The sequence below is a fragment of the Coffea eugenioides genome, chromosome 2 (assembly GCF_003713205.1).
Source record: "Coffea eugenioides isolate CCC68of chromosome 2, Ceug_1.0, whole genome shotgun sequence".
NCBI classification, from domain to species: Eukaryota; Viridiplantae; Streptophyta; class Magnoliopsida; order Gentianales; family Rubiaceae; genus Coffea; species Coffea eugenioides.
The window spans coordinates 31019522-31046104 of NC_040036.1; the positions used below are offsets into that span (position 1 = coordinate 31019522).

The 26583-nt window shown below is 35.5% G+C and overlaps 4 protein-coding genes, 1 long non-coding RNA gene and 1 pseudogene across 5 annotated transcripts; 2 read left to right on the forward strand and 4 right to left on the reverse strand.

The window, feature by feature from the left end:
- Window positions 1–881: 881 nt before the first annotated feature.
- Window positions 882–3149, forward strand: LOC113759464 (annotated as a pseudogene).
- Window positions 3150–3547: 398 nt separating this feature from the next.
- Window positions 3548–10041, reverse strand: LOC113759465 (sister chromatid cohesion 1 protein 3). Its single transcript, XM_027302043.1, has 14 exons — window positions 9863–10041; window positions 8591–8858; window positions 8466–8512; window positions 8329–8378; window positions 8162–8229; window positions 7711–8081; window positions 7504–7621; window positions 7289–7425; window positions 6740–7209; window positions 6357–6396; window positions 6120–6204; window positions 5910–6045; window positions 5411–5542; window positions 3548–3877 (listed from the first exon to the last, which is right to left on the reverse strand). The coding sequence occupies exons 1-13, from the start codon at window positions 9984–9986 to the stop codon at window positions 5438–5440; spliced, it is 2019 nt and encodes a 672-aa protein (XP_027157844.1). The 5' UTR covers window positions 9987–10041; the 3' UTR covers window positions 3548–3877; window positions 5411–5437.
- A 1781-nt stretch (window positions 10042–11822) lies between these two features.
- Window positions 11823–15076, reverse strand: LOC113761865 (30S ribosomal protein 2, chloroplastic). The gene is made up of 4 exons (XM_027305023.1): window positions 14615–15076; window positions 13424–13525; window positions 12993–13292; window positions 11823–12279 (listed from the first exon to the last, which is right to left on the reverse strand). The coding sequence occupies exons 1-4, from the start codon at window positions 14963–14965 to the stop codon at window positions 12241–12243; spliced, it is 792 nt and encodes a 263-aa protein (XP_027160824.1). The 5' UTR covers window positions 14966–15076; the 3' UTR covers window positions 11823–12240.
- A 5268-nt stretch (window positions 15077–20344) lies between these two features.
- On the forward strand, window positions 20345–22983 carry LOC113759466 (FT-interacting protein 7-like). Its single transcript, XM_027302044.1, has 2 exons — window positions 20345–20354; window positions 20594–22983. Exons 1-2 carry the CDS (start codon window positions 20345–20347, stop codon window positions 22981–22983), a joined length of 2400 nt encoding a protein of 799 aa, XP_027157845.1.
- Window positions 22984–23500: 517 nt separating this feature from the next.
- Window positions 23501–24198, reverse strand: LOC113761385 (histone H3.2). Its single transcript, XM_027304347.1, has one exon. It carries the CDS (start codon window positions 24100–24102, stop codon window positions 23692–23694), a length of 411 nt encoding a protein of 136 aa, XP_027160148.1. The 5' UTR covers window positions 24103–24198; the 3' UTR covers window positions 23501–23691.
- Window positions 24199–25315: 1117 nt separating this feature from the next.
- LOC113763452 lies at window positions 25316–26331 on the reverse strand. The gene is made up of 2 exons (XR_003467350.1): window positions 26021–26331; window positions 25316–25750 (listed from the first exon to the last, which is right to left on the reverse strand). It is a non-coding gene; the product is annotated as an uncharacterized LOC113763452 (long non-coding RNA).
- Between the last annotated feature and the right edge of the window lie 252 nt (window positions 26332–26583).

Here is a 26583-nt window from a genome sequence, read left to right on the forward strand (position 1 = left end):
TAAGACACATTTTTCAATTGCAAATTTATTGTAATTATACTGTGACTAAGTTTTTTTTTAGTTCATAATACCTTGTTTTTTAGTTCATAATACCTTGTTTTTTAGTTCTTTGCATAAGATATGGATGTTGAGAATTTTACTGTATTTTTTAAGTTTAATAAAAAGTTCATTTTTGTCAGTTTTCCCTTTACAACATGACTTTTTTTCAAGTAGTAGGATGTCATTGTCTTTTATGCTAGTTGATTACTTATATACTAATCTAGCAGTTTTTAGTTTGCAATTGAAAATTTGAAAATTTCAGTTTTATTACATCTTGTAAAAGTTTCTTTCAAGGAATAAGAAGGATCATATAAACAAATATGATAATCTTGAAGTTTTTGTAACTTTTTCTTGTTATTGCTTACAATTTTTGTTGCAATTTTTTAATTTTTCAATTTTTTTTGAAAAATATATGCAATAGGTTTGATACATTTCAAGAAAAATGTAGAGACCAATCATAGTAAGGTCAATAATGGTAGAATTTATTTTAAATAATTATAAGAAAATTATCAAAGTTATGCAATCTTATTGTGCCTCTATGATTAAAAAATATTAAAATTTTAGTTCATGTTGGAAACTATAAACTAGATCAAACTTTCCTTTCTTGTTATTTTGCGTGGCAATCAGGATAATTAGGTGGCAATAATAACATCATTATGGGAATAAAGTTTGAGAATGAATGATATTGGGAATATTTTTTTTATAAAGAGTGTTATTTTAGAAAAAAAAAAAACTCCTAAAAAATCCTTAAAAACCCGCATAGAACACACGCTCAAAAAAAAAAAAAAAAAAAAAAAAAAAAAAAGAACACACGCACACACACAACACACAACACACAGTGAAAGCTTTTGGGGAAAGCAATTGACCGTAAAAAAATTCCAATGAAGGTGTTGGATGCCACCTTATCAAATTTTGATGTGGTGTTTGACAAGTTCAAAGCAGAAGCCCCAAATTACAAAGCCAATCTCATCCTTTTCTTGGCTGATAAAGACCTGCCACCTCTCTTTCCTGGTGCCGTGGTAAAATTGAAACACAAACCCCAAGAAAATCTCTTCTTTTCTTCACATGTCAAAATTATTTGGTCTTTCCTGCTTATGGTTTATTACGTTGTCTAATTTTGCAGTTTTGGCTTTTTTTTTGTTTGCATGTATTCCTTTTTCTATTCTTTTCTTCGTTTCCAATTCTTTTTAAGTTTGAGAAGTATTTCGGAGGGTAGTTTTATGTAGTGGTGCAATTTGTAAAAAATCAGTCAATTGTTGCAAGTGAGGGAAAGGGATGATCTAGTTTTGGTGCTTTGGAATTGATTTGATTTTCTTTAGGGATAAATATAGTGCCGTTGTGACTTGTGATATGACCTTGCTCTATAGTCCAATTCTAGCAAATTGCTAAATGGAAACTAAAATCCCAAAATGAGGTAGCTTTTGGAGTTTTAGAAACTAATTGTGGATTTGAAACTGTATAGACCTGAAGTGCATTGCTTTGAAAGCAGCATCTAACTTGATTCAACATGGTTTCTTCACTATCAAAATGCCTAGTTATTTATCTCTTATGTAGTAATCTTAAGTTGGTTCCTGATGATTTAGCAACTGAAATATCAAAATCTGTTGCTGTCTGTTAATACTGCATGGATGCTTGCTCCTTTTTCTGAACTGCTTGGCTTAGTGCCGTTTTAGTTGGAGGGCTGTCTAGCAGCTATGTTGATTTAACTCAACTTTTCCACTTAAGGATTGGTAAGACAATGAAATGCTGCTAGAAAAAATCTTCATCAGTCTATTGATGAGTCTAAGCCCAGCCTAGGAAAATTAATGAGTTTCATCACTGCCTTCTTGGTTATAATTTTTTGAAGGTATATATCCATACTTCATGGAGTAGATTCAGCCTGAATAGGAATCTATGAATGGGGGGACATTGACTAAGATCAAACTCCAAGATTAGCCTTTAAGATTTCATCCATTATATTACTGTCTCATTGAAGTTTCTGGCTTCATTCACTTACCAACAGTTTTGTTCCACATTTGTTGGCATACTAAAACCTTCCCACATTTGTTTGGATACCTTTTATGTAACATGTTCCATCCGTTTAGGTTGTTAGCAGATTCCTTGGGTGTTATACGCTATCATGTTTGTCCAAGTAATCTATTTGCCAGAAATGCATACAATATAATCTATGGGTGTATTCACTAATGTACAGTATTGATGTTTACACGTTCCTTTTGAATTTCAGAAATCAGTAAGCTGATTTGTTCTTAACAAAATCACTAAAGCCTATTGCCGTATTGGTCTTGCTCCCTTGCAACTGCCTTTTCGCCTCTTCTCATTTCCTCCTTGAATTCAATTGGTATTTTCTGCGCACAAGTAGGTTAGGGGTTGGGGGTCTCAATCATTTTCTGCACTCCTGAAGTATTCTAACAATTCTCTTGTTAGTTGGCATATGTGCCTTCTCTTGAATTTATGTATGGAAAGCTTATTTCTAGAAGCTTTAGTTTTGCCTATTTCCGTTCTTTTTTGGAATACTTTTGAGTGCCAGGGATAAAGAAAAATAAACCACCTATTTATCAGTTACCTTTACGCTTTAATCCATCTTGCAGTCTTCTGTATTTCATTAGTACATACTAATTCTTTTCTTCTTTTCGCAGATTGTGTGAGAGCTGAGCCCGTGATATACAAGAAGCTGGAAGTGTCATCAGATGACACAGCCCTTTTGAGAGCTTACGTTGGAGATAGACCAACTTGGAGAAATCCTCAGCATCCCTGGAGGGTGGACTCAACATTCAAGCTTAGAGGAGTTCCTACGCTAGTCCGTTGGGAAAATGATGCAATCAAAGGTCGTCTTGAAGATCACGAGGCTCATATTGAACAAAAAATTGATGCCTTAGTTGCTGCAACTTAAATCTTATAGTTTTCTGAAGTATGATAGTTTGATGGGAGATAGGCTTTATGCAATCTCTTGCAGATGTTCCAAAATCAATAATCTACTGTACTCTAAAGTGACAGCCTGGGATCAACATTTAATCTTTAGCTTCAGCAAGATTAATACTGATAAAATAAGGTTTTTATCAATCTTTGTGGAAGATTAATTCAATTGGGCTATGCATACCATAATATCTAAATAGGAACGATGGAAGTGAAATTCAGTGGAATTGTTTGATTCAGAGCTCAAGTGCAATTGCAGGTTGTCTATGTAATATACTGCAGATATGCAGAGGACCTGTACTCAATTTACGCAGGTCCAATGCCACCAGCAAGGAATTTGTTTCAACTGAAGAGGCCAAGTAGCAAATCTATTGCAGTAGGGTCTTTCTTAATATTGAGGCAGTGCCAGATACTCCGTCCGGCTGCATCCAATTTTACGTTATTAATCTACGTACTCAAAGCAATAAAGATTTGGAATCCTACAACTTCAAAGGGAATAATATGAGGTAATCAAAGGAGATTGGCTGCGTAACTGCCAGAATCTGAATTTCTGAAATTTTGGAAGCCGTCACAGGATTTCCCATACCAGACACAATTTCTCATAATTACCTCTATATACAAAAATTTGTCCTAATAACCAGCAGTCATCCCTCGGACAAAACTTATTGATAATATACACAGAAAAGGCAAGAAGCTAATATCTTAGAATAGCAGAGCCATAAAATGTTGCAAGCCAAGCAGCCCATACAAGCTCTCCTTCAGATGCCAAGTTGCAGCAACCATCCTCACCCTCGGACTAGCAGTACTCAACCGATTACATCTCATTTCCTCTGCACATCTGCTGCATGCCAAGATTTTGGGCAAGTATCAAACTCTTCATTAAGTTCACAGGAATGTGCTTCATCAGCTTGAGACAATCCAATATCTGTCGTACAAAGAAGCTCAGCTTTGTTAGTAGTTCTCTATCACAATCAACAAAAAGGTGGTGCTGAAAATCAATTCAGGCAAAGGTGCAATGGACAGGAAGACAATGACAGCAAGAATTTGATACAAGAGTTCGACCACCAAAATGGCATGCCAGATATATGGAGGCAATCCCACTAAAAAAAAGACTTCTTTCCAAACTCCACATATTTGAACACAATATCAAGTATATATCACCATCACTACTTTCTGAGTGCTAGTTCCAATTGGCTCAGCCTCATGAAGACAAATCCAAGATTCCAAGTAGCTTTATGCCTTTAACTATCAACTAATTACAAGATGGTGGAAGGAGAGAATGCAAAATTGGGAGAAGTTGTACTGTCAGTTCAAGACTGTTCAGCAATCTTGATTGAGAAAGCCATCTGAACTTCCCTATCGTAGTTTCTAGAAGGCAACGACTTTACAAAAGGATAAGGACTTTACTTACTGGATGAGTTTCAAAATTATGACAAATTCTGATGAAAATCAATAATCCTAATAACGCTGGATTTGCTTCTTATATTCTATATAGCATTGAAACTTGGTAGAATCTCTAGATTCACAGACAGGCGCATGTATACACTTAGATGACCACAAAAATTTCAGGACAAATCTACATCGATTTTATTCAATTCATGGACGGAATGACATTGAAAACAAACTGGAGAAACAAGGTGGTGATTGATTACAATTATTTACAGGTCAATTTGACAGATGTCTACCTAGTTGAAGTCTAAATGGATGTTGGCAGGAAACAGTGTACTCATTGCTTCTCTTTTTCATATCTTCTTTTGCTGGGAGGGAGGATGGGTGGGAGCAAAATTAATGATCTGGACTGAAGTGTTATACAGCAGTGGAGTCCAATTATTTACTGCAAATTAAGGAACATTAGTTGCATGGTTAAATCCTACCCAGTAATTTAAGTTTTCAAAATTTGGTACAGCTCAAAGAAACTGTCAAATATGCAATATCAGCAACAGCAGACAAAAAAGGGTGGATAGTAGAAAAGAAAATGGTTCTTCCTGTGTGCCTTTGACCTAAATGTGAACCCACTAATAGTCATCTAAGGCCCACTATAGGCCTTCATGAAACACAACTGCAGACTAATGCACCAAAATCAACACATCATAAAAAGGGACTCCGATCATCTTTAACCATCATTTGAATTCTAAAAGAGAAGAGTCAAATGATTTTACTTGAATATTGCAATAAAAAAGCCGATTTTGTTGTATATAAAATTCATTCACTTGTTCACCTCATACAGCTTGAAACCTTGAATCACAATTTTAAGTATTCAAACTCATAAAAATGAACTTTAGTAAAAGAACTTGAACCATAGTGAATGTAATCAACTGGCTCTGAAGACCCACAATTCATAATTAAAAGGGAAAAAAAGAAAAAAAAAACAATGATGAGGAAAAAATTGAGCTTACAAGTATGTGTCTGAATAATTCTACATTAACCCTATAGTCAGAAGGATTGCTTAATTTGTTACCTGTGGATGAACATCTGCCTGGCACAATTAGCTCGGAAATTTTTCCTTTATGAGTTTTGAAGTCACCTTCAAAGCAATATCACTATAAGGTTCTTCTTGGTTAACGTCTACAAGTGCATAATTTTTTAAAACCTGTAACAGAATTCATGTCATAAGCATAAATCCAGGGGATATGCTCCAAAGAGACTTTGACAGTTCAAATCGAAATAACTTGTAGGTAACTTTACTACCTCATAAATTATCAAATGTATAGGTTTTTACGAAAATAATTAACAGTAAAAGCATGGAAATTGAATTCATAGCACAAATACCGCAGAAATTAACAATCCCATGAGTTTTAGCTTCATGGATGACTGAAAATGCAAAAACAAGCAACCAATAAGGTATTCTGTTCCAGGTCTAAGCCTGACCAAATTTGTGAAGTTGACATGATTCCATGTTCTTAAAACCATAGGAAAAACACTATAATCTACAAGAAATAGAAACTTTCATGACTTACTAGTGTTTCAAAAAACATCCGAGCACTTATTTTTCTGGTCTTGCCTTCCAATATTGAGTTCAAGCTCAGAATTCCAGACAATTCTTCAGAGTTGGTGGCTACTGATGACTGCCTTCTCAAATATTGGGCCACAGCTCTGCATAAATCACAGACATTTAAGATACAAAAGCTCGATCAAAAACAAGCATAGAATCCCCTGTTAATAGGTACCTTGTCCTTGCTGACAATATGTCAAACTCCGGGGTTCCCATTTGTTTTCTTGTCAAGTGATCTGATTCTGGAGTTCTTGGAGTCCCTGCTCACAGATGGATATGTCATCCAATGTACAAATGACCACAAGGAAACAATCAATGAAAAAAAGGTTTCTAGAAGGAATAGCAGTGCAAAAAACAAGATTCCTACAACAACTAGATACTAGCATCACAAGAGGGAAAGTTTTCAGCTTACCACCAGGAGTTTTTTCATCTTGTTCTAGGAAGCTCAAGTCCTGCATTGAGAGTACAGGACAAGTTGGATGAAATCTCAGCAATAAATATAGCTGATTTTGCAAATGATCAAAGCTACACTATCACACAGAAAACCATTTTCTCAAGTAGTAGTATCAGTTCCAAACTTTGAACATGATACCATCATGTTTCATTGGCATGGAATAATCAAAATGCAAGCTAAACAATATGAGAAAAGGGAAAGATACAACCACGTTTGAGAATAAACTGGAGAACACAAGGTACGGAATATAAAAATACTTACACTTCCACTCAATCAAAAAGATGGGAGGAATGTTACAATAAAAATTTACAATCACAAAGATGAATGACTAGATAGCATACCCCAGCAGAATTTAGCATCTCGGGGATATCAGAAAGAACAGTGTTCTCCACTCCTAGTGCCCCGCCTAAAAGAGTTGCTGGAGTTTCCATGTCCGAACCAAAAGGTCCACTAGATGCTGCTAAATCTGGGGTAGTCTGTACATCAGTGCCAATAGTTGTTTCTAACCGATCCGGCTCTGAACCAAAATTTGTAGTGGCCGGTGTGGATTCGCCTCTTCTGATCGGAGAAGCCATGGACATCGTAGGAGATGAAATAAATCTATTAGGGGAAGGCAAGATATTAAACATCTCATTGCCACCAGAAGGACCTACATAGTTGCGTAGATTTTCAATTTCCATTTCTTTGTCACCCCCAGGTGTCGGTATTTGTGCATCTCTAGGCTGGAGATGAGGTTCCTCTGAGCCAACTAAGTGAGGTTTCGAAGAAATAACTTCTTTCTTGTAAATGCTAACCAGGTCGGCCGATAATCCTACAAATTTCAAATTTCAATTAATTTACTCCCACACAGGAATTAATGGTTCAAGGAAAAACACAGTCAAATGGATTACCAGTTATTAAAGGCTCAAGAAAGACTCTGTCCTTTTTCAATCTCTTCTGTGACTTCCACATGTCCAAATTAGAAGAAGGACAATCCCTTTTTTTTCTTAGCAAATCACTGGAATCTTCTAGCGCCTTCTTCATAGACCTGAAATGTCACCATGCTTTATGTGAAAAACAGTAGCAGACTACAGAGGCACCCTGTGATGAAAAGGATCAACCATACTTGTTAGTCAGTACAGTTTGTTCATCATAAAAATCCCTGCTCCTTTTTTTTCTCTGCTTTGCTCTTGGCTGCTCAACTGGAGGTGTTGATCGAATTGCTAGTCCAGGTGATGCATGCCCTGTAAAACAAGAAAGTGCATAAATTGACTGAATTGAACATTAGGTCCTATTCCGTAAATAAAATATGTTATCCAAAGACTGCACTCACCGAAGGGAATGTCTAGATTAAAATTTTCATGGGCCTGCTCTGAAGCAACACATTGAGGTTCTTCAGCTTGAGGTAATGGCATAGTAGGACCTCCAGAAACCAATATTTCCTCCACCACTGGACTGCTGGCTTCAGTAAGTTTCATGATCTGCTCCTCCAGCACTCTGTCAAGTTCCACATCATAGCCTTGATCTGGCCATACAGGAGCATCTTCCATTCGAAAGTCATGTACAGCATCACGCATGACTTCAATATCTGGGAGCTCCTGAGTGGTACTATCTCTTCCAGGTTTTTCATTCAATCCTCCCTGATTGCTGGGAGAAGGATCTCCAATCACTACTGTAATGTCCTCTGGAACCGAAGGACGAGAACTGCAACAACAAAAGAAATTGATATCAACTTACCAACAAAAATTACCATCATCCACATCAATGAGCTATTAAGTCCCTACTCTTCCTCCACGGGCTTGAGCCCAGACACTGTAGTCTCTTCCAAATCTGGAGAACCCCTCCCCACATCCTACAGAAAGACAGTTACTCTGCTTAGTGATAACATGATGCATAACTACACAGAAAAAATTTATTATCAAACCATAAAAAAGATAGTAATAATGTGAACCTCAGTGAATCTAGTGGGTTCATGTGGATCTCTTCCTGTTGGCTCTTGGTCTGCAAATGAAACAAATTATAAAGCTACATGTCCACATTAAAAAAGGAATAAAAATTGTAACTTGATATAGATGTATGAGCAAACACCTTCAAGTGTGATTTCCTCTCGTCTTCCACGATGATCATCCTCAGACCTGATGTGAAAATCGTGAGTAATCAATAGATACAGGATAAAAAAGGACACAACTAATAGACTTCCACAAGAGATTTACCTCTCCAGATCAGAATAATCTTCCAGGTCAATTTTATCAAGTGCAAGTGTTTCAGGCAGAGTGATAGAGTGATATGGTGCTTGAGTTGCACCCTCTGGCAGATTGATATTTGTATTTACAGAAGAAAATGCCTTGAGTATTTCCACCAATGCGACATTGCAATCTTGATAAAAATAGTCAACTTGCTTGGAATAAATACGGACAACACCTAGTAGAAGATGGCCTGACATCCTTAGAGCAATAGGAACCTGAGGAACCAGAATCAGGTCTGGAAAATGAAGTCAAAGAAAATAGCATCACTCCTCTAGACGAACACACTGTAAAGCATCACATGCTGTTACAATCTTTTTTCTATCAACGCACAAGCAATACGCTTTATCAATAAAGAATTTCAGAAAGAAAATCCAATCTTATTGATAATTGAAAAATCTGCATGCAGTAAAATGTGTTGAAGATCAGATTAGCATACCATACTTCATGCAACCAATTGATAGAACCACATGCATAGAGTATCATCTGTGACCAATTTGGACAATATTCCCTAATCATTGTGGAAAAGAAACCGACACTATTTTGCTCTGTGAAAGCTTGGGCACGACTCAGGCAAACGATATAATGACATGCCCTCACATTTACAAATGAGGAATGCACAAGCACAACAAAAGTGACTGACAACTACAAAAAATAGTTAAAAATGAAGTATTCTTCCATCAAGCAGTTGGTATTTGAATGAGATTCTCCTATGCATTAATTAAGTAGCGCCACACACTAAGAAGCTTGAACTGAATTTCAATAGCCAATCACCAGTAGCAATTAGCAGTAGGCAAACTAGCGACAAGCTGTAGTGCAATCTCTCTTGTACAAACTAGATAATCCCACAAGTGTCAACCAGTACTACCAAAAAAAACTACAAAATACAAGTAGGCCAGGAAAAAGAAAGGTACTTTTAAACCAAGAATAAACAAACCAACTGCAATCTATCAATATACCAATTACCCCCCATACCCACAAGCTTTGTAATTTAGATTTCTAAAAGCCAAAAAAAATAATAAACCCAATCAAAAACATCAAAAAAGAGTAATCTTTCAGTTGATAATCAGTTAATCATGCATTACCAATATTAGCAAAGTAAAAAAGTTCCTAATCTGAAAAAACAAAAATCTAGTCTTTTCTCAATATTCAAACAAAGGAAACCCAATCAAAGAAAAAGAGATGGATCTTTGCATCAATGAGAAAGATTAAAAAAGAAATCAGGGAAGGAAAAAAACCGACCAACTGTATCTTTGATGCTAGTGGAGGTGTAGTGAGATTTCTTGAGCTTGTGCTGTAAATGTGCTGCGCACCAAACAGTCCCTAAGGGCCCTTTTCTTGCCAGAAATGATTGTGAATAAAACATCTTTCTCCGTCTTCTTCTTCTTCCTTATTCCTTCCTCTTCTGCTGCAAAAAATTGCTGCTTTTTACTTAATAAATAGATTTAAAAAAAAGTTGTAGAATACTTAGGAATTATGGTAAGTACAAGTGATTTGGCGGAAGTTAAACTTTTTTTCTCATTGTTTTTTTTTTTTTTTGCTTCGGAAAAATTGAGGAGACAGTTTGGGAATTTTGATTAGGGTTTTAACGTTGGAAGGGGCGGGAAGGAGGAAATGGCGCGAAGTGCTTCACAACTATTTGACTTTTTCGAGGTGTGGGCATGATAATGAGACGCAGAGTTTACATATAATTACGTATCTGCCACTTATTAAATCTCCATTTTACTCGAAGCTTGTTTAGCACGACGTCCAAAGGACAGGTCTGAGAAACGACGCCGCAGAGGCGAGTTGGAAATCCGGCGAATGTGCCCAGATTACTATAGAAAAAATTAGAAAGTGGGAAACCTCTCTTGCTTTCCTATTTTTAAATGAAAAAAACAATTGTGATTTGATTAGGTGGTGGAATAAGAAAGAAGGATATGTAACCATTATATATTAGTTGTAAACTTGTAGAAAATTTTTTAACCTTTGATTTGAGATAGATATTTAATGTCCTAAATAATTTACTTAAAACTCCGGTGAGATACTAGATTGATTTGATTATTGATTGTAAATCGCTTTTAGGTAAATAATAATAATAATAATAAAAGATACATAATAGTTCGGCAGTTCAATTTTATTCTTTTGTTGAAGGGTGCTTAATTTGTTTATGATATTTTTAGTGATTTTTTTGGATAAAATACCACAAAACTTCCTGTTGTTTGACAAATGTTTAATTTAACTCTCTCTGATTTAGAAATCTACACTATAATTTCCCATAATTTCGATCAAATTAAAAATTGGATAGAAAGCATCCAATCTAACGATTGTATATGAAATGTCAAATATTGCCCCTACTATATGTGAGATGCTTTCAATTCAATTTCAATTTAGTCGAAACTGCATAGAGTTATAGTGTAACTTTTCAAATTAGATCGAGTTAAATTAAACTTTTAACAAACCATAAGGAGTTCATTTATATAGGGGCAATATTGACATTTCACATATAACCTTTAGGTCGGATGATTTCCGTCCGATTTTTAATTTAGTTAAAATCACAGGGAGCTATACTGTAGATTTCAAATCAGATGGAGTTAAATTGAACATTTAGCAAATCACAAGAAGTTTTTTGGTATTTTCCTTTTTCTTTTTCGTCAAATGTATTTTCAATGATATTGGAATGGTTGGATTATCAATTTCAAATAGCCTCTAAGTAAAAATACACACAAGCCCATATATACATACATACATACATATATATATATATATAATTTTCCTTTGCGCCTTGCTGATGAGACCCATACAGTATTAGGAAACAGCTAAGGTTGAGGCCCTTAAGAGTGAGATTCTGAACTCAACTCTTCCTATTGAGGATGACAGTAGTCTAATTTATATTTAGTCTGACTTCAATCTACAAAAAAGGCCATGCTCAATGAATGACTCATTCTCGTTTAGGTTATAGTAAAAGCAGCTTATTTTGAGTTTAGCAACACCAGTGCTTTGCAGTCTACTGAGGACTGGGGGATACGAGAGAAGTATATCATGCCACATAAGTCACAAGCAACCTGGTAAGAGAGATGATTTAGTGCACCGAATTGGCAATACAACTGCATGAAGAATATTTGTGCCAATGAGACATGTTTCCTTTCTGAATTAAGGGCCATTCACAAGTTCCTGTAAACGATTTTGTCACCAGTCCATTTTGCAAAAGTAGTCTCCTGAGTGCCAACACAGCAGGTGATACTATTTAACTCAGGCCTTGGTTTTCTCTTCACCAAGTCGTCCAAGCCAGGAAATATTCAGGCACTAGCCACAGCACAGAAGCCTTCGAGAAATTTTCTGTTTCTCTTTACCTCAGACCCCACTCAATGAGGATTTTAAATTTCACATACACATCAACATGTGACAGAATAAAACGTTATGAATTACCACCACAACAAAATATGGTGGAAAACCCAGTAGCTAAACCTACATCTAAAGCCAATGGGGCATGTAAAATAAATCTATAAGGTCTCAAATATATATAGCACTGTTTTTACACAGTTAACTCCAGCCTTGGTTTTGTTCCACAAAGAACGTTCTGGTTCTCCATTGCTTTAGTTAGAGAACAAAAATGCACTGCACAGGTTTCCGCACCCTATCTAAGCTTTATTTACACGAATCCTCTGTCCCTCGAGAATCTGCAACAAATAAGTGAGGGAAGTGAGACTTTCACACAACCATGGATGAGAGTTCAACAGAACAAAGAGACAAACTTCTGTCTGAAAAGGCTGAAGAAATTTAAGAAGTCAGTGCATTTGGACTGATGGCTAGTTTTATTTTCTTACTGTCTTCTACTTCTAGGCATCAAGTCATCCACGAATTAAGTCAAAAGCTTCACGTGGTCTTATAAACATGAAATCTGTTATACTAGATCATGTCTGTGTTAAATAAAAGGCGAGCCAAATGATGCAAAGAGAAGGAATATGCATGAAGATAAACATGACGTTTCTGGAAATTGCTTATGTGCTGCAGTGTTGCTTAAAGAATCACCTTAATTAGTTAGTAAAATGGGATATCCATACTTTTTATAAGAACATAAGAGGTATGGCATGGCTGTAACACAAAATTCCAGTGCTATCAAAACATTTCTGATTCACTAACGGAAAGACAAGGGAGTGGGCTAGTTCAGTTCAATAGCACTGTACCAACGACACCACAGGTGAAATAATAATGTAATTGATACTTTACGGAGGACATTAACAAAAATCTAATGATTGAACCGGATGAAAGTGCAATATCATTTCAGATTAGTACATTACATCAAGGAATAGTTCTACTTATTAGGGTGAAAAGGTGGAATTCTGCCCATATATAAAGATCCATATACTCTTGACTAAGGCAAATAGTTTACCTCATTATTCAGAGATGAAATGGCAGCTTCTACTTCCTCTTCTGAAGAGAATGTAACAAATCCATAACCACTGGACTTAGAAGTCCCAGGAACCCGTGATACTTTAGCACTAAGTACCTTACCCTTCTCAGCAAATAAGTTTTTTAATTTATCTGTGGTTACATCCTTTGCAAGATTACCCACATAAACTTTGTGTGGACTGTCAATGAACTGGGATTCTTCGGCTTTAAGAAGTGACGAATCCAAAGTTTGCAATGGCTTTTCAGTAATATTTACTTTGATTTTACGCCCACCAATTTCCTGCAGAGTAAAGAAGATCAAATAAGTAAAATCTAATCAATAGAACGTTCATAGGAATTAACACGCTTGGAATTTTGGAACTCCAAAAACTTATTGTACTTGCATAAATAACATCTAAAAGCAAATCTTACTGTTTCATTGAGCTTTACAATAGCTGCATTTGCATCCTCAACAGTCTTCATTGTCACAAATGCAAATCGCCGGCTCCTTCCAGACCACTTGTCATACATCACCTGTCAATACGGGGAAAGTATGGAATTAATTCGGTAGCTTCTTATCAAACTCTATTGCCCCTAAAAACATGTGACTGCAAATTCTCCAACTTTCTTGTTGACCTTACGGATAATCAATCTCACAAGTCTTGATGTGTAGGCTTCCTGGTGGGCATCTTAGGCTAATATAGATCTCAATACATTCTGAAGAGTTTTAAGGAGAGAAACCAAAAACTCAAACAAGACATATGGGAAAGTAGCACTACTACAACATATTATTATTGCAGGATGCTTTTAAACGTGTAAAATCTCTTGCTGCGATCAACGATCTTGGACAATTTGCCATAGATATAGAATAGCACTAATTCAATGTCAATTTTGTTTTAGTCCTGAAATCTTGTGGGATAGTCTGGGTCCTAAATTCCTCGTTCTTCTTGGCCTTGAAATTAATAAAGTGCCAAGAATATCTAGATCATCAGATAATGTATATGATCAGAATCGAAAAGATTCTGTATAGTTCGGGAACCATGCGCACAGTATAAGGGTTGAGGAAATATAGGACATTTCAACTAGCTATCATGGAGCAGTAAGTTAGGGCAGGTTTTATAGTTCAAAATCCTGTGAAAGGATTGATTTGAAGGAGAAGAAAAGGCACAACTAAGTTTCGGTATTGATTCACTAAGCAAAAGCCAATTTAATGCAGTTCAGTGCCATGCTTGAAGCAAACAGAAATATCAATTTCCACAAGACAATATATTTATCTAATTATGAATAAAATTAACAATAATGGAGGAAATAAAACCAATCAACTAACCAAGTAGTAGTATAACAACTTCCTTGGCTACAACAAATTTCTCTCTTTCAGCCCAGAACTAAACCTACAATACAACAAAAGTAAACCACGAACACCTCAAATTTCACCGTTATTGAACCAGCAAAAAACCCATAATTTGCTATCTTAGTTCATATAAGACCCATTTCTTCCATCATCCCGGAATTAAAGCTAAATTTTCCAACACAACCAACTACAAATAAACACCTTAAATCCCGACAAAACATAATTCAACCACGATGAAAATTGATCTTTAAATTCTTGAATCACTGAAGTACCTCGGCCTTCTCAACAGCACCATGTTCTTCAACAATCCTTTTAAGCTCGTCGTTGGTGACAGTCCGAGGAATATTCCCAACATAAAGCCTTCTTGCAGCCTCAGAAGAAGGGTCTGCAGCTGTGGCAACTGAGGCTGTTTCACTTTCTTCTTCAGCAACAGCATTTAGTCTTGTGGGCTGCTGCTCTCTGGTTGTTTGGGGTGAATGGAAAGTGAATTTGAGAGTGGTTTTAAGGGGTTTAAGGCCGTTAAAATTGAGTCTTGAGAAATGGGTTTTGATGAGTTTTGAAGAGGGGATTTGGAGGAGATTTGGAGCTGGGGAAAATACACAAGCGGATGACATAGTGTTCATTATTCTCTTCTGGGCAGGGTTCAATTCTGAAGAAATGAAGCTTGGAAAAATGGGGAGTGCTAAAAGATTGAACAGAGGACAAGGGTTTATCGCTTTATCCAGATGAAGAAAGTTTTTCTTCTTTTTTTTTTTTGGCCATTTTATTTGACTAGTATAAAGAATTTGCTGATTTTTTTTCTTAAGAATTTGCTGATTTACATATTAAAAAAGTTAATTTTTTTGGTGTTTTTTTCCCCATTTGTCATACTGATACATGTCTAATTTAAGAATAAAAATTACTACAAGTCGATAAGTATTCTATTTGAGATTTTTTTTCTTTGGTTGGGGTGCAGTTTTTTTCTATAAAAAGATAAAATTTACCAAAAGATTTTTATAAAAGCTCATCGCACATGTTAAAGAAGAGAGACGAAAATTGCAATTATTAGTTTATTGTATTAAGGAAATATTTGCTTTTATTACAAAATATTCAATTGTTTTAAGAAGATGCATGGTGCAAAATATTCATTTGTTTTATGTCACATTAGTACTAATTAAGCAAGCATTTGCCTATATAGCAGATAACAGAAAACCAAAAAAATGTAAGGAATTATACGATAAATAATGGAGTGAACTTTTAGCACAATATATTTAACCAATGATTAATCAAGTTAAATTTTCAAAGTGACAGACTCAATCGAGCTAAACACCAATTCAAGCTTCGAAACTTAATTCCTTTCAAGTTCTACTAGAATTTTACCTGTACCTTAGAATGGTTTTTTTTTATTTATTGTTAATTTATACAAATATGAATAATTTTAATATAAAAATTAACAACAGTTCTACGTGTTCATTCATATTAATTTTAAAAAATTAATGTATTTTAAATGTTCAATTATTTACTAATTTTAAAAATTTGTTTACATACTTTCACTATAATATGATAGTATACATCAAATAATGTACCCCATATCCAAATTTTGGTAGATATTCTTTTTTATAAATATTCTTTTAGATAATTTAAATTTTTATAATGACCATAAATCTAGAATTATATATTCATAGTTAATTAAGTAGAAAAATATCCATTAATCCATTTTTTTCATCAATAAATATTCAATTTTCAATAGTATTGGTAAATCTATCGGTATAATAGTTAATTTTCTTTTTTACACTAAATTAATTCAAAATTAAAAAGAGATGACGAATAATTTGAATACTAATCAATGATATAGTAGTGAAAGGAAGTAATTTATAGAATATATAAAATTTCAATAATTGTGATTTAAAAAGGTTTTACTATACTTCTATGTAATAATTTGATAGAATTCAGATATCATTAAAATAAGATTGGTTATTTTTTAAAGATATTTTAAAATTAAAGATAATTTTAAACATATAATATAATCATTGTAATAATTTGATAGAAAACAGATATATCATTAAGATAAGATTAGTTCTTTTTAAAGTTACTCCTACTTTAAAATTAGAGATAATTTTTAAATACATAATATAATCCAAAAAGGATTCGGTATAGGTAAAATCCAAGTGACTCATAACTTGTTAATTCTCTTCAATTAAGCATGCTACATAGGAGTGAAAAACATTGTGATTAAAATAGTTAATTTCATATATGTATATATACTAGAAGGAACCAGGCTGTGCAAGCACAATCTAAGCCCGACTATAAAATTATGGCTAAAATTCATTACACTATAATTTGCTTTCAAATAAAAATAAATTATAATTTTCAAAAAATGAGCCTAAAAAAGTTTTATCTTTAGTGGAATGTTCCAACAGTTTGCTCCAACTTGCTTATTGTGATACAATAGAGATATATACTGTATTGTATGGACAAATAATAGCAAAGAATTCAAAAACCAAGCACATGCCTGAGAAATGCAAAACCGGTTCAATATTAACATAAATGATACATGCTTCATAAAACTCAAGTATAATGCTATTATAATTACAAATGCATAAAATTTCACCACTATTTCTTTTTCAAACAAGACGCTGTCATGTAAAACCTTCTATCTGACAAATTCACAATAAAACTTGCGAGAAAGTTGAATGGAAGGCTTTTCAATGCATAAAAAGGGTACAAAAATTCAGTACCAAAGAATAAGTAAAAGAAGTGCAAGATCAATTATGCATTAAAAAGGAACTAAAACATTAGAATTGCAAAAAATAAATTTTGCATTTAGATTTAAGACAAACCGCACAAGAGGAAAATCAATTTGCAGAACCAAAATAATGGAAGGCTTAATTACTATCAAGGAGATCGAGCCAAAATAAATAAATAAACCAAGGTAATAGAATAAAGAGGCAAAAAAAGAAAAATAATAAAGGCTAAATAAAATACAGTTAATAAAAAAATTTTAAGTCCATATTTGGCAGCATGAAACGAAGGAAGAATAGGAATAAAAAGAAAATGGAATATACCAAACAGTAGGAGTAGCGGAGGTAAAAGGTCTATTGTCTATGTTTCTCCTATGAAACATGATTTTTGAACAATGGAATAAAAGAAATATCCATTCCCATGCAAGAAAAACATACATTCAATTAATTATAGAGGAAAAAAGAAAAAATTCATTGATTGAGCGGAACGAGGAAAGGCAGAGAAAAATTAGGATGAAGGAAAAAAAGAAAAAAAAAAAGCAAAATACTGGATGAAAGAGTTAAAATTGATGGAATAGGAAGTAACAGTATAAATCAGTTGATTGTTGCGATACCTCTCAATGGTCAACAATAATAATCTAAAAAAATAGTAAGAAAATAATATTAGTAATTAAGTAGAAAGAGAAAGAAAAGAAGAACTTAGAGGAGAGATATATATAACTTTTGATTAACCAAAAAAAATAGTGAAGCAAAAATTCAACCACAAATAGAAACTGACACTTGTCAAAGTAAAAGACTATACACTTGGCAAAAAAAGAGGTTGCTATATATATATATATGAGTGGAAAGAAGCAATATTACATCCCCATTCTTTTACATAATTAATTTATAAGATTACTATAGAAAATGTTAATTCACAAATAGTGAAATGAAAACCAACAAACATTTACACTTAATCTCGTAAATTAGTGACACTTGAACTGAAAATCTTTAATAACTCAACCTCTAAATCTTTAATTCCCCAATCTCTACCAAAATTTTTCGTTTATAGCAAAACAGTGGAATTGAGAACGTTACCAAACAGCCCAATTTGCATTGACATTGTTGTGATTTTTTTAATATTAGTAACTTTGAATACATCGTATATGTGTATAATTTGAAATTTAAATTTGAATTCATATACGTTATATGACCTAAATTTATTAGCGTAAAAAAATTTATACACTATAGTATATAAAAATGTTATTCAAAAACAAATATAAATGTGGTAGGATATCACAAACTGATACTGGAAAACTAGCAGCGAAATTGCCCAACTTGCTATAGCAACTCCACTTCTTCGCAACATTAAACAAACATCATACCATATCCATCAGTATTCACCGTTCCACTGCTTCAGAACCATTCACCATTCCACTTTCTTCTCTTCAGTATTCACCACTCCAACAACAAATCTGCAAAGCTGGAACTTGGCTCAGCTTTTTCAGTTTTCGCCACTCCACTCTCTCGTCTGCAGGTAAGTTGTACCAACTGCCAAGCATTCCCTTTAACCTGCAGTAAAAGATCCTATCCAGAAACAACACCGAAGGAAAAGACAAAAAAAAAAATTTATACCATAGCATGACAGTCGGGGGTAAGGGGCAGGCCGCTGCTAACAAACAAACAGCAAACCACGCCAGAGCACACTCTCACTGGGTAGTGACTCTAACGTCCTTTCCTTCCTACCCTTTTCGCCTTTCTTGTAAATAAAGTCACCAAAATGTTTGCAAGAAATCAGGAGAAATCTTTATATAATCCCAGATAAAAAAGCCTCACCTTTTCTTACTCTCTGTTTTCATATTTCTTACTCTCTGTTCTCAATAGAGACACCAAGTCTTATAGCATGCTTTGGTTACAGAAAAAATGCTGAAATGATCAGACAAAAACCGCAGTTTTGCTCACTCCCCCTTTCATAAATATCTGTCCTTCTAGCGCAGAACAGAGGAAGCGTTGCCATTTTTGATGGTTCATCTTCGTACTCTTTCCTTGACGGTAAATTCTTTTCTCTGCGTATGCATTAGCACAGAGCCACAATGTGATAGTAGTGCAGCGCCACGTACTGTATGATTTTCTATTTATGTTTCTTTGTTGTTCATTCTTAAGACCTAGGCTTGCATTTTTAGAAGAAAAATCTGATTCTTGTATAAGATTTCTCTTGTTCATCCCATCTAAAGTCCTCTGCATGTTGAAGATTTTTGCGCTTTTTAAGATGTTTACATCATGGATTTTCTGGATTCTGCCAGAAAACTGTCAAAAACTTCCTAAAATAGTCAGAGCCCAGGAATTTTATAGGCGGACATGGTTTTTTCTACTGCATTTATGGCTTCTATTCTAGATACCATGTTCTGATGTTCATAACTTGCTTTGCTTGCCTGTATATTTAGGATACAAATGAACGTGGAACTCAGGATAGATACAGAAAATTGTTTAGGAAAATGGTAGTATAAAGCTAAAAATAGCATGACAAAGAATTAGGCTTTACCATGAGACACAAAAGAGTGAAGCAGATACGAAGAAGGCAAGAAAGAGTTATCAGAATCAATGGTGGAGAAACTATAAAAAAAAAAATGAAAAATTAGATCGTGGAAATAGATATATTTCAAGGGTCTAACCGATGTAGGAGAAGTTTATGATTTTGAATAAGTTAACGTTAAAAAGATTTGAGATAGAGAGACCGTGATAAGGGGAGAAATTCCAGGATTTGTGAACAGATTTGTTTTAAGAAGGCTAATAGAGTTCAAATTCAAAATGAATGACATAATAAACAGAAACGAAGCTAATCAAGGAAGTTTTGTACTGGTAAGATCTGGCAGAGATTATGAGGATGTTTACTACTGCTAATTAAGGGGTCATCTTAAATTTTCGAGAATTTGTGTACATGGACAGAGAAAGAGAGATCTCTGTACTGTGATTTTGTCTGGCAACTGGCAAGTAACTGAAACATGAGTGGGAGACATTAGTCTCTCATCAAGTTGGGGAGAGATTCAGGGGTTAATTGCTCAGACAAAGGTTAAATAAGAAGCCATGCATTCTAATACAAAATCGTGTATGCCTCATAAATGTTTAAGTTCAGAGAAATTTTTCTTGAAAAAACAATTAATGTGGAAAAAAGGGATTCATATTTTTAAAAAAAGCATATAAAAAAGTTCAACAAATTGGAAAATCCAACTTTATGTTTTTTGGTTTCCATGCTCATCTTTTCCTTTTTAATTCTTTTATTGGTGGAGGATTGGCAACTGGCCTATGGATGCAGGTGAGTATCAAGTCCGTGTACTTCATATATCACACCTTACAAACGATGTTAATCCTTGCCTGGTACATATGCACATATAAGATGTTAGGTTCTAGAAAACTTTTTCCAGAAAAAGAGGAATGTTACTAAATACCTCATCGCATCAATGTAGCACGTGGTACAATATGATATAGCTTATACATAACAGCAGTAGCTGCTGCTGATTCTTTCTAAGAACTCCTCATTTTCTGTCTTTGCAGTGACAATGCCACCCAAAAACAATCAGAAAGGGAGCCAAAACCAGACACGCAATGCCAATCAAAATTCAATCCCGAGCGAGGATTTTGATATCAGAGAGACCTCACCAGCTCTTGGCGGAGGAAGAGGATCTGGAAATGACAAGGTGGGAACTGCTTTTGATCTTGTGGAGCAAATGCATTACCTTTTCGTGAGGGTGGTTAAGGCCAAAGAATTGCCTACGAAAGATGGTAATGGTACTCCTGATTCCTTTGTTGAAGTAAAACTTGGAAATCTTAGAAGTGAGACTAAGCATTTGAAAAATGTGTCTAATCCTGAATGGAACCAAGTTTTTGCATTCCTGAGTGATAGGATTCAAGCCCCAGTAGTGGAGGTTTTAGTGAGGGACAAAAACAGGAATGGAGATGATTTAATTGGAATGGTTGTTTTAGATGTGATGGACGTTCCAAAAAGAGTTCCACCTGATAGTCCTTTGGCACCACAATGGTACACATTAGAGAATAGGAGGGGGGATAAGGTGAGAGGAGAGATGATGCTAGCTGTTTGGATCGGGACACAAGCTGATGAGGCATTCCCAGAAGCTTGGCATTTGGATGCTACAACTGCAGTTAGTGGCGACGGAATAGCAAATATTAGATCCAAAGTTTATTTATCTCCCAGGCTTTGGTATCTTAGAGTTAATGTTATTGAGGCTCAAGAGTTGCAGCTTTCTGATAAGAATAGGCAGCAACCAGATATCTTTGTGAAGGTTGCACTTGGAAATATGTTTCTGAGAACTAAGATTTCACAAAGCAAAAGTACATGTCCATTATGGAATGAGGACTTGATGTTTGTTGCAGCAGAGCCTTTCGAGGAGCAGTTGGCTTTGAGCGTGGAGGAGAAAGTAGCACCAAACAAGGATGTTGTTCTCGGGAACTGTTTGATTCCTTTACGTGGGGTGGAGAGAAGGATTGATTTGAGAACACCAATTAATAGGTGGTATGGCCTTGAGAAGCATGTTGTTTCTGAAAATGGACACAGGAATTTGGTAAAACTAAATAGCAAGGTTCATCTGAGGATTTCTTTGGATGGTGGATACCATGTTCTTGATGAACTAACTAATTACAGTAGCGATCTAAGGGCATCAGCTAAGCAGCTTTGGAAGCCTGCAATTGGATTACTTGAATTGGGGATCTTGAGTGCCCAAGGATTGTCATCAACAAAGACTAAGGATGGCCATGGAACCACTGATGCTTACTGTGTAGCTAAATATGGGCAGAAATGGATCAGGACCAGGACCATTTTGAACAGTTTGAATCCCAAGTGGAATGAGCAATATACATGGGAGGTTTTTGATCCTTGCACAGTTATCACTATTGGTGTATTTGATAATTGTCATTTGCAAGGAGCAGATAGGGGAGGTGGAGTAAAGGATTCAAGAATTGGGAAGGTAAGAATTCGTTTGTCAACACTTGAAACTAATCGTGTGTACACACATTCATACCCCCTTATAGTGTTGTTACCTTCTGGGGTGAAAAAGATGGGCGAAATTCAATTAGCAGTGAGGTTCTCTTGTTCATCTTTATTGAACACGCTCCAAATGTACAGCCAGCCTCTGTTGCCAATTTTGCATTACCTTCATCCACTTACTCGTTATCAGACTGATAATTTAAGGCATCAAGCTACTCAAATTGTCTCATTGAGGATGAGCCGTGCAGAGCCACCATTAAGAAGGGAGGTGGTGGAATACATGCTTGATGTGGGTTCAAATATGTGGAGTGTGAGAAGATGTAAAGCGAATCACTACAGGATTGCATCTGCTATGTCTGGAATTGTAGCATTTCTGCAATGGTTCAATGGGATATGCACTTGGAAGAATCCTTTTGCCACAATTCTGGTTCACATCCTGCTGTTAATCTTTGTAGCTTTTCCCCAGATTATTCTGAGCTGTAGTTTTCTCTTCCTTTTTCTGGTTGGGATTTGCAATTACCGAGGGAGGCCAAGGTATCCTCCTCATATGGATATCAAATTGTCTCAAGCTGATAGAGCTCATCCTGATGAACTTGATGAAGAGTTTGATACTTTTCCAACATCCCGGCATTCAGATGTCCTCAGAATGAGATATGATCGCATAAGAAGCATTGGTTCGAGGGTGCAGACTGTTGTTGGTGACTTGGCAACTCAAGGGGAAAGGTTTTATAGTCTGCTTAGTTGGCGAGACCCAAGAGCTACTGGCCTGTTTCTTATCTTCTGTTTGGTTGCTTCTCTTGTAGTTTACATCATTCCATCTAAAGCTCTGGTTGTTGCTGTGGGATTTTATTTGATGAGGCATCCAGCATTCCGTGAAGAGCTTCCTGCATTGCCCCTAAATTTCTTCAGGAGGTTGCCCACACGAACAGACAGCTTGCTTTGATGATCCACCTTGTTCCCAGAGTCAGTTTTTACAATTTTTATCTTGATAATTTACTCAAGAAACTCAAGATTTTGGTATGTACTGATTAGCAGTAAGCCTCCCCCTTACCGTGTTATGTTTCATTCATACACGTCTGAGCTTTTGGTAAGATTTTGGTAATGCATTTCTTTCTGTTTGAGGAAAATTTTCTGGCTCTGTTGGTTTGTGTTTCTTACTGCATTCATCCCTGCATCGACGTTCTGAGTTATGAAGTGCAGTAGCGATCCAATTTAGCGTGGCCTTTCTGGTGTTGGATTTGAGCAAACAACCCTGCATTGGTTCTATAAGCACGAGTGAATTTGCTTTGCCATAAAAGTTCTTCCATATATGCCAGACTGATTACAAGCCATGGACATCAGCATTCACAGCAATAGTCCTTGGACGTGAATTTCAATGCAACAAAATTATTCCAGAAAGAGCAACCGACTGAACAAATTAAAGTTAATGGCAATAATTAATAATTCATAAACAGAAGAAATAGAGAGGAAAATTAAACTTCCATTTGATTGAAATTCGTAAAACTAACACACCACCATTACACAATCCTCCAACGATACCCTATCGATTTACATAATCGCCCCCCAAAAACCCTAACCCTACACTCCCAGACACACACTAACAAGAAGTCCTGATGAAAACATCAGAATTTCTAAATTATCTAGTATAATTTTAAGCCCTCTCACCCCTAATTCTCCTAGCAAGCTGGATATCCTTGGGCATAATAGTGACTCTCTTGGCATGAATGGCGCACAGATTTGTATCCTCGAACAGTCCAACAAGGTAAGCCTCGGCAGCCTCCTGCAACGCCGCCACAGCACTGCTCTGGAACCTCAAATCAGTCTTGAAATCCTGAGCGATTTCCCTCACAAGCCTCTGAAATGGAAGCTTCCGGATCAACAGCTCGGTACTCTTCTGGTACTTCCTGATCTCTCTCAAAGCCACCGTTCCTGGACGGAAGCGATGGGGCTTCTTCACTCCTCCGGTTGCCGGAGCTGATTTCCTCGCCGCCTTGGTGGCCAGCTGCTTCCTTGGGGCCTTTCCTCCGGTGGACTTCCTTGCAGTCTGCTTCGTACGCGCCATTGATACGAGTTAAAAATACAATGAAAACGATTTAAGAGAGATAGTGCGTCAGTATGTGAAGATTTGTGAGAAATTAGTCTGCGAATTAGAGGGTGCGAAAATGAAGCTGGGAGTTGGGGAATTTATATAGTAGTGGGGACTGGAGCCTGGAACTTTTTGGCGGTGGGTTTTGAAATTTTTTGCGTAAGGAGGGGGATACATGGACCGTTGGATTCGAAAGCAAAATGAACGGTGAATATTAGAGCTTTTACGCATAGAGCAGATAGAGATCTGCGTGAGGTGCTAATCATCCAATGATTATCCACCACGTGTTGAGGCTTTTGAGCTCACTACCCGGGTGGATTTTCGATTTTCGATTTTCGATTTTCGATTTTGAAGTTTAGTGGGTGACGTGGGATTTGCGAAATTTTGAATTTTCAGTTTGTGAAATTGGAGCGGGATATTTTTCTGGAAATTACTCCACGTCATGTTATCTATATAGTTAATTTGGTGTTAACTTTATCTATTAATCTTTAATTATCAAGATAACTACTAATTGAGATAACTATCAAAATAACTATCAATTCATTAAACAAAATTTCATAAAAATTAATTTATTCTTAAATTTCACACACATGAGTGTACCTTTAACACAAGTTATGATAATTAGAACAGAACCTCTGAAACTTTTTGTGAATTGACCTTTTATGGCCTATACACTTATTTTGTTTTCTTATACTTGGACAAAATTGCTTAGAAGGACAACAAACTTTTGTCAACATAAAATTTTGGCCAATTAGAGTCCCTTTGACACAATACTATCTTTTCTTAGTCAAATTGTTTTCCTTGAAATTTTTTTCCAAGGACTATATTTGTTTTTATTATATTTTTTTGTTCGGTTAAATATTTTCTTCAAATATGATAATTATTAAATACTCATTTGTTTGGATAGAGTGTTATTTGAAATATTATTTAGAATAATTACTGTAGCATTTTTTTGTGATGTGATGTATGTGAGATAAAAAAGTAATTAGAAATATAAAAAGATGAGTCGGACATTATGTTTTAGAAATAATTACTGAAGTTCCTTTGCACCCTTAGGGTGCGTTTGGTTTTATAGAATTAGAATTGAAACAGGTGCAAAGGAACTTCTTTTGTCATTAGACATCTGATGAACAAGACAAGAAATGAGCCAAACAAAACTAGAACAAGTCCACCTGAACAGAAATGGATATGAAAGATAAAATGGATATGGTTTCATTTCTGTCTTGTTATTCGGGATAGCTAATAAGTTCCCCTTCCCTGATTATTACCCTGATTACGCCACCAAGAAACAATTCATTGACTACCTAGAATCATATGCCACCCACTTTGATATCAACCCTCAATTCAATTAGTGAGAGGAAGCAACTTGGACTCGATTTAACTAACTGAATTCAAACCCACTCCAGTCACAATAGAACAAATTAGTGAGAGGAAACAGAAACAAAAGCAGGCCTTCAATCATTAAGAAATGCACAACTTGACCAGAAAGGTTAAAATATCAATTATCAAGATAACTAACAGCAATCTGCAACAGAGATAAGCAAAAAATAAGCCCATGGTCAAAAAACTTCAGAAGGTTTTCACCTCAAGCGAATTCCCTTCTTTACAGATTCTTTGGCATCATCTGCAGTAGTAAATACGAAAAGCAGCTTAGATCTCACAGTATTCAGAACATGGATTCGAGTAGGAAGGAAGGAGCAGGTAAATGATAAAAAGTGTAGTACTCACTATATATTCTGATATATGAAGCTATAAAATGGAGTTAAACAAAAACAATGGGAAATAGAAGAAGGCGGAGAAAATTACATCACTGAATTAAAGGCTTCCAGAATTAAAGCTTTTGTTCAAGACGTATCTGTATCAAAATACGATTTAGAGGTGGAAGGATCCTTACTGAAGGAATATTGTGGCAGATTTTGTCGAAATCCTCTCCTCGAACCCTGTTCTGAAATTCTTCATGGATTGCCAACACTTTTTGAGTGAACCAATGAACCTCAATCCCTCGGGTCGGAATCATGGTTAATCTTTGACAGTAGTGAATCTCAAGACTAGAAAGATTTAGCCATAATGGCTCCTTTCTCTACCGTCCACTTCTCTAATACGAAAATATTAGGGTTGCAGGTGGAAGTGATGGTGGAGAGCAGAGCACTAGCGGCTGAGGAAAAACGGTGAGTTAGATAGGAAGAGAGGGGTGCCAATATCCTTGACCCGATTTTAATTTTTGATCCATACTAGATCCGCTTATGGACCCGTTTAGTTGTGGAATTGGAATTAGAATTCTTTTGGTCTGGTAAAGAATTCAATTCATGGAATTAGACTTCTATAGAATTCAGATTCAATTCTAATTCTCTGAGTGAAGCAGTATCCAAACAACAGATTTGGATTTTGGGACCCAATTCCAATTCTAAACCCTAATTCCATGGGGAACCAAACATACCCTAAATTTATTATGATGAA

What these genes read in the sequence shown, in the direction of transcription:
- LOC113759465 (XM_027302043.1), bottom strand. Translation starts at nt 9,986, where the DNA reads ATGTTTTATTCACAATCATTTCTGGCAAGAAAAGGGCCCTTAGGGACT. An exon ending in AGAGGAAATCACACTTGAAG is followed by an intron (nt 8,379 to 8,465) that starts GTGTTTGCTCAT and finishes TTTCATTTGCAG; the next exon opens with ACCAAGAGCCAACAGGAAGA. An exon ending in TCTTGAGCCTTTAATAACTG is followed by an intron (nt 7,210 to 7,288) that starts GTAATCCATTTG and finishes TGAAATTTGTAG; the next exon opens with GATTATCGGCCGACCTGGTT.
- LOC113761865 (XM_027305023.1), bottom strand. Translation starts at nt 14,965, where the DNA reads ATGAACACTATGTCATCCGCTTGTGTATTTTCCCCAGCTCCAAATCTC. An exon ending in TTGTAAAGCTCAATGAAACA is followed by an intron (nt 13,293 to 13,423) that starts GTAAGATTTGCT and finishes TTTACTCTGCAG; the next exon opens with GAAATTGGTGGGCGTAAAAT. An exon ending in TTTCATCTCTGAATAATGAG is followed by an intron (nt 12,280 to 12,992) that starts GTAAACTATTTG and finishes TATTTGTTGCAG; the next exon opens with ATTCTCGAGGGACAGAGGAT.
- LOC113761385 (XM_027304347.1), bottom strand. Translation starts at nt 24,102, where the DNA reads ATGGCGCGTACGAAGCAGACTGCAAGGAAGTCCACCGGAGGAAAGGCC.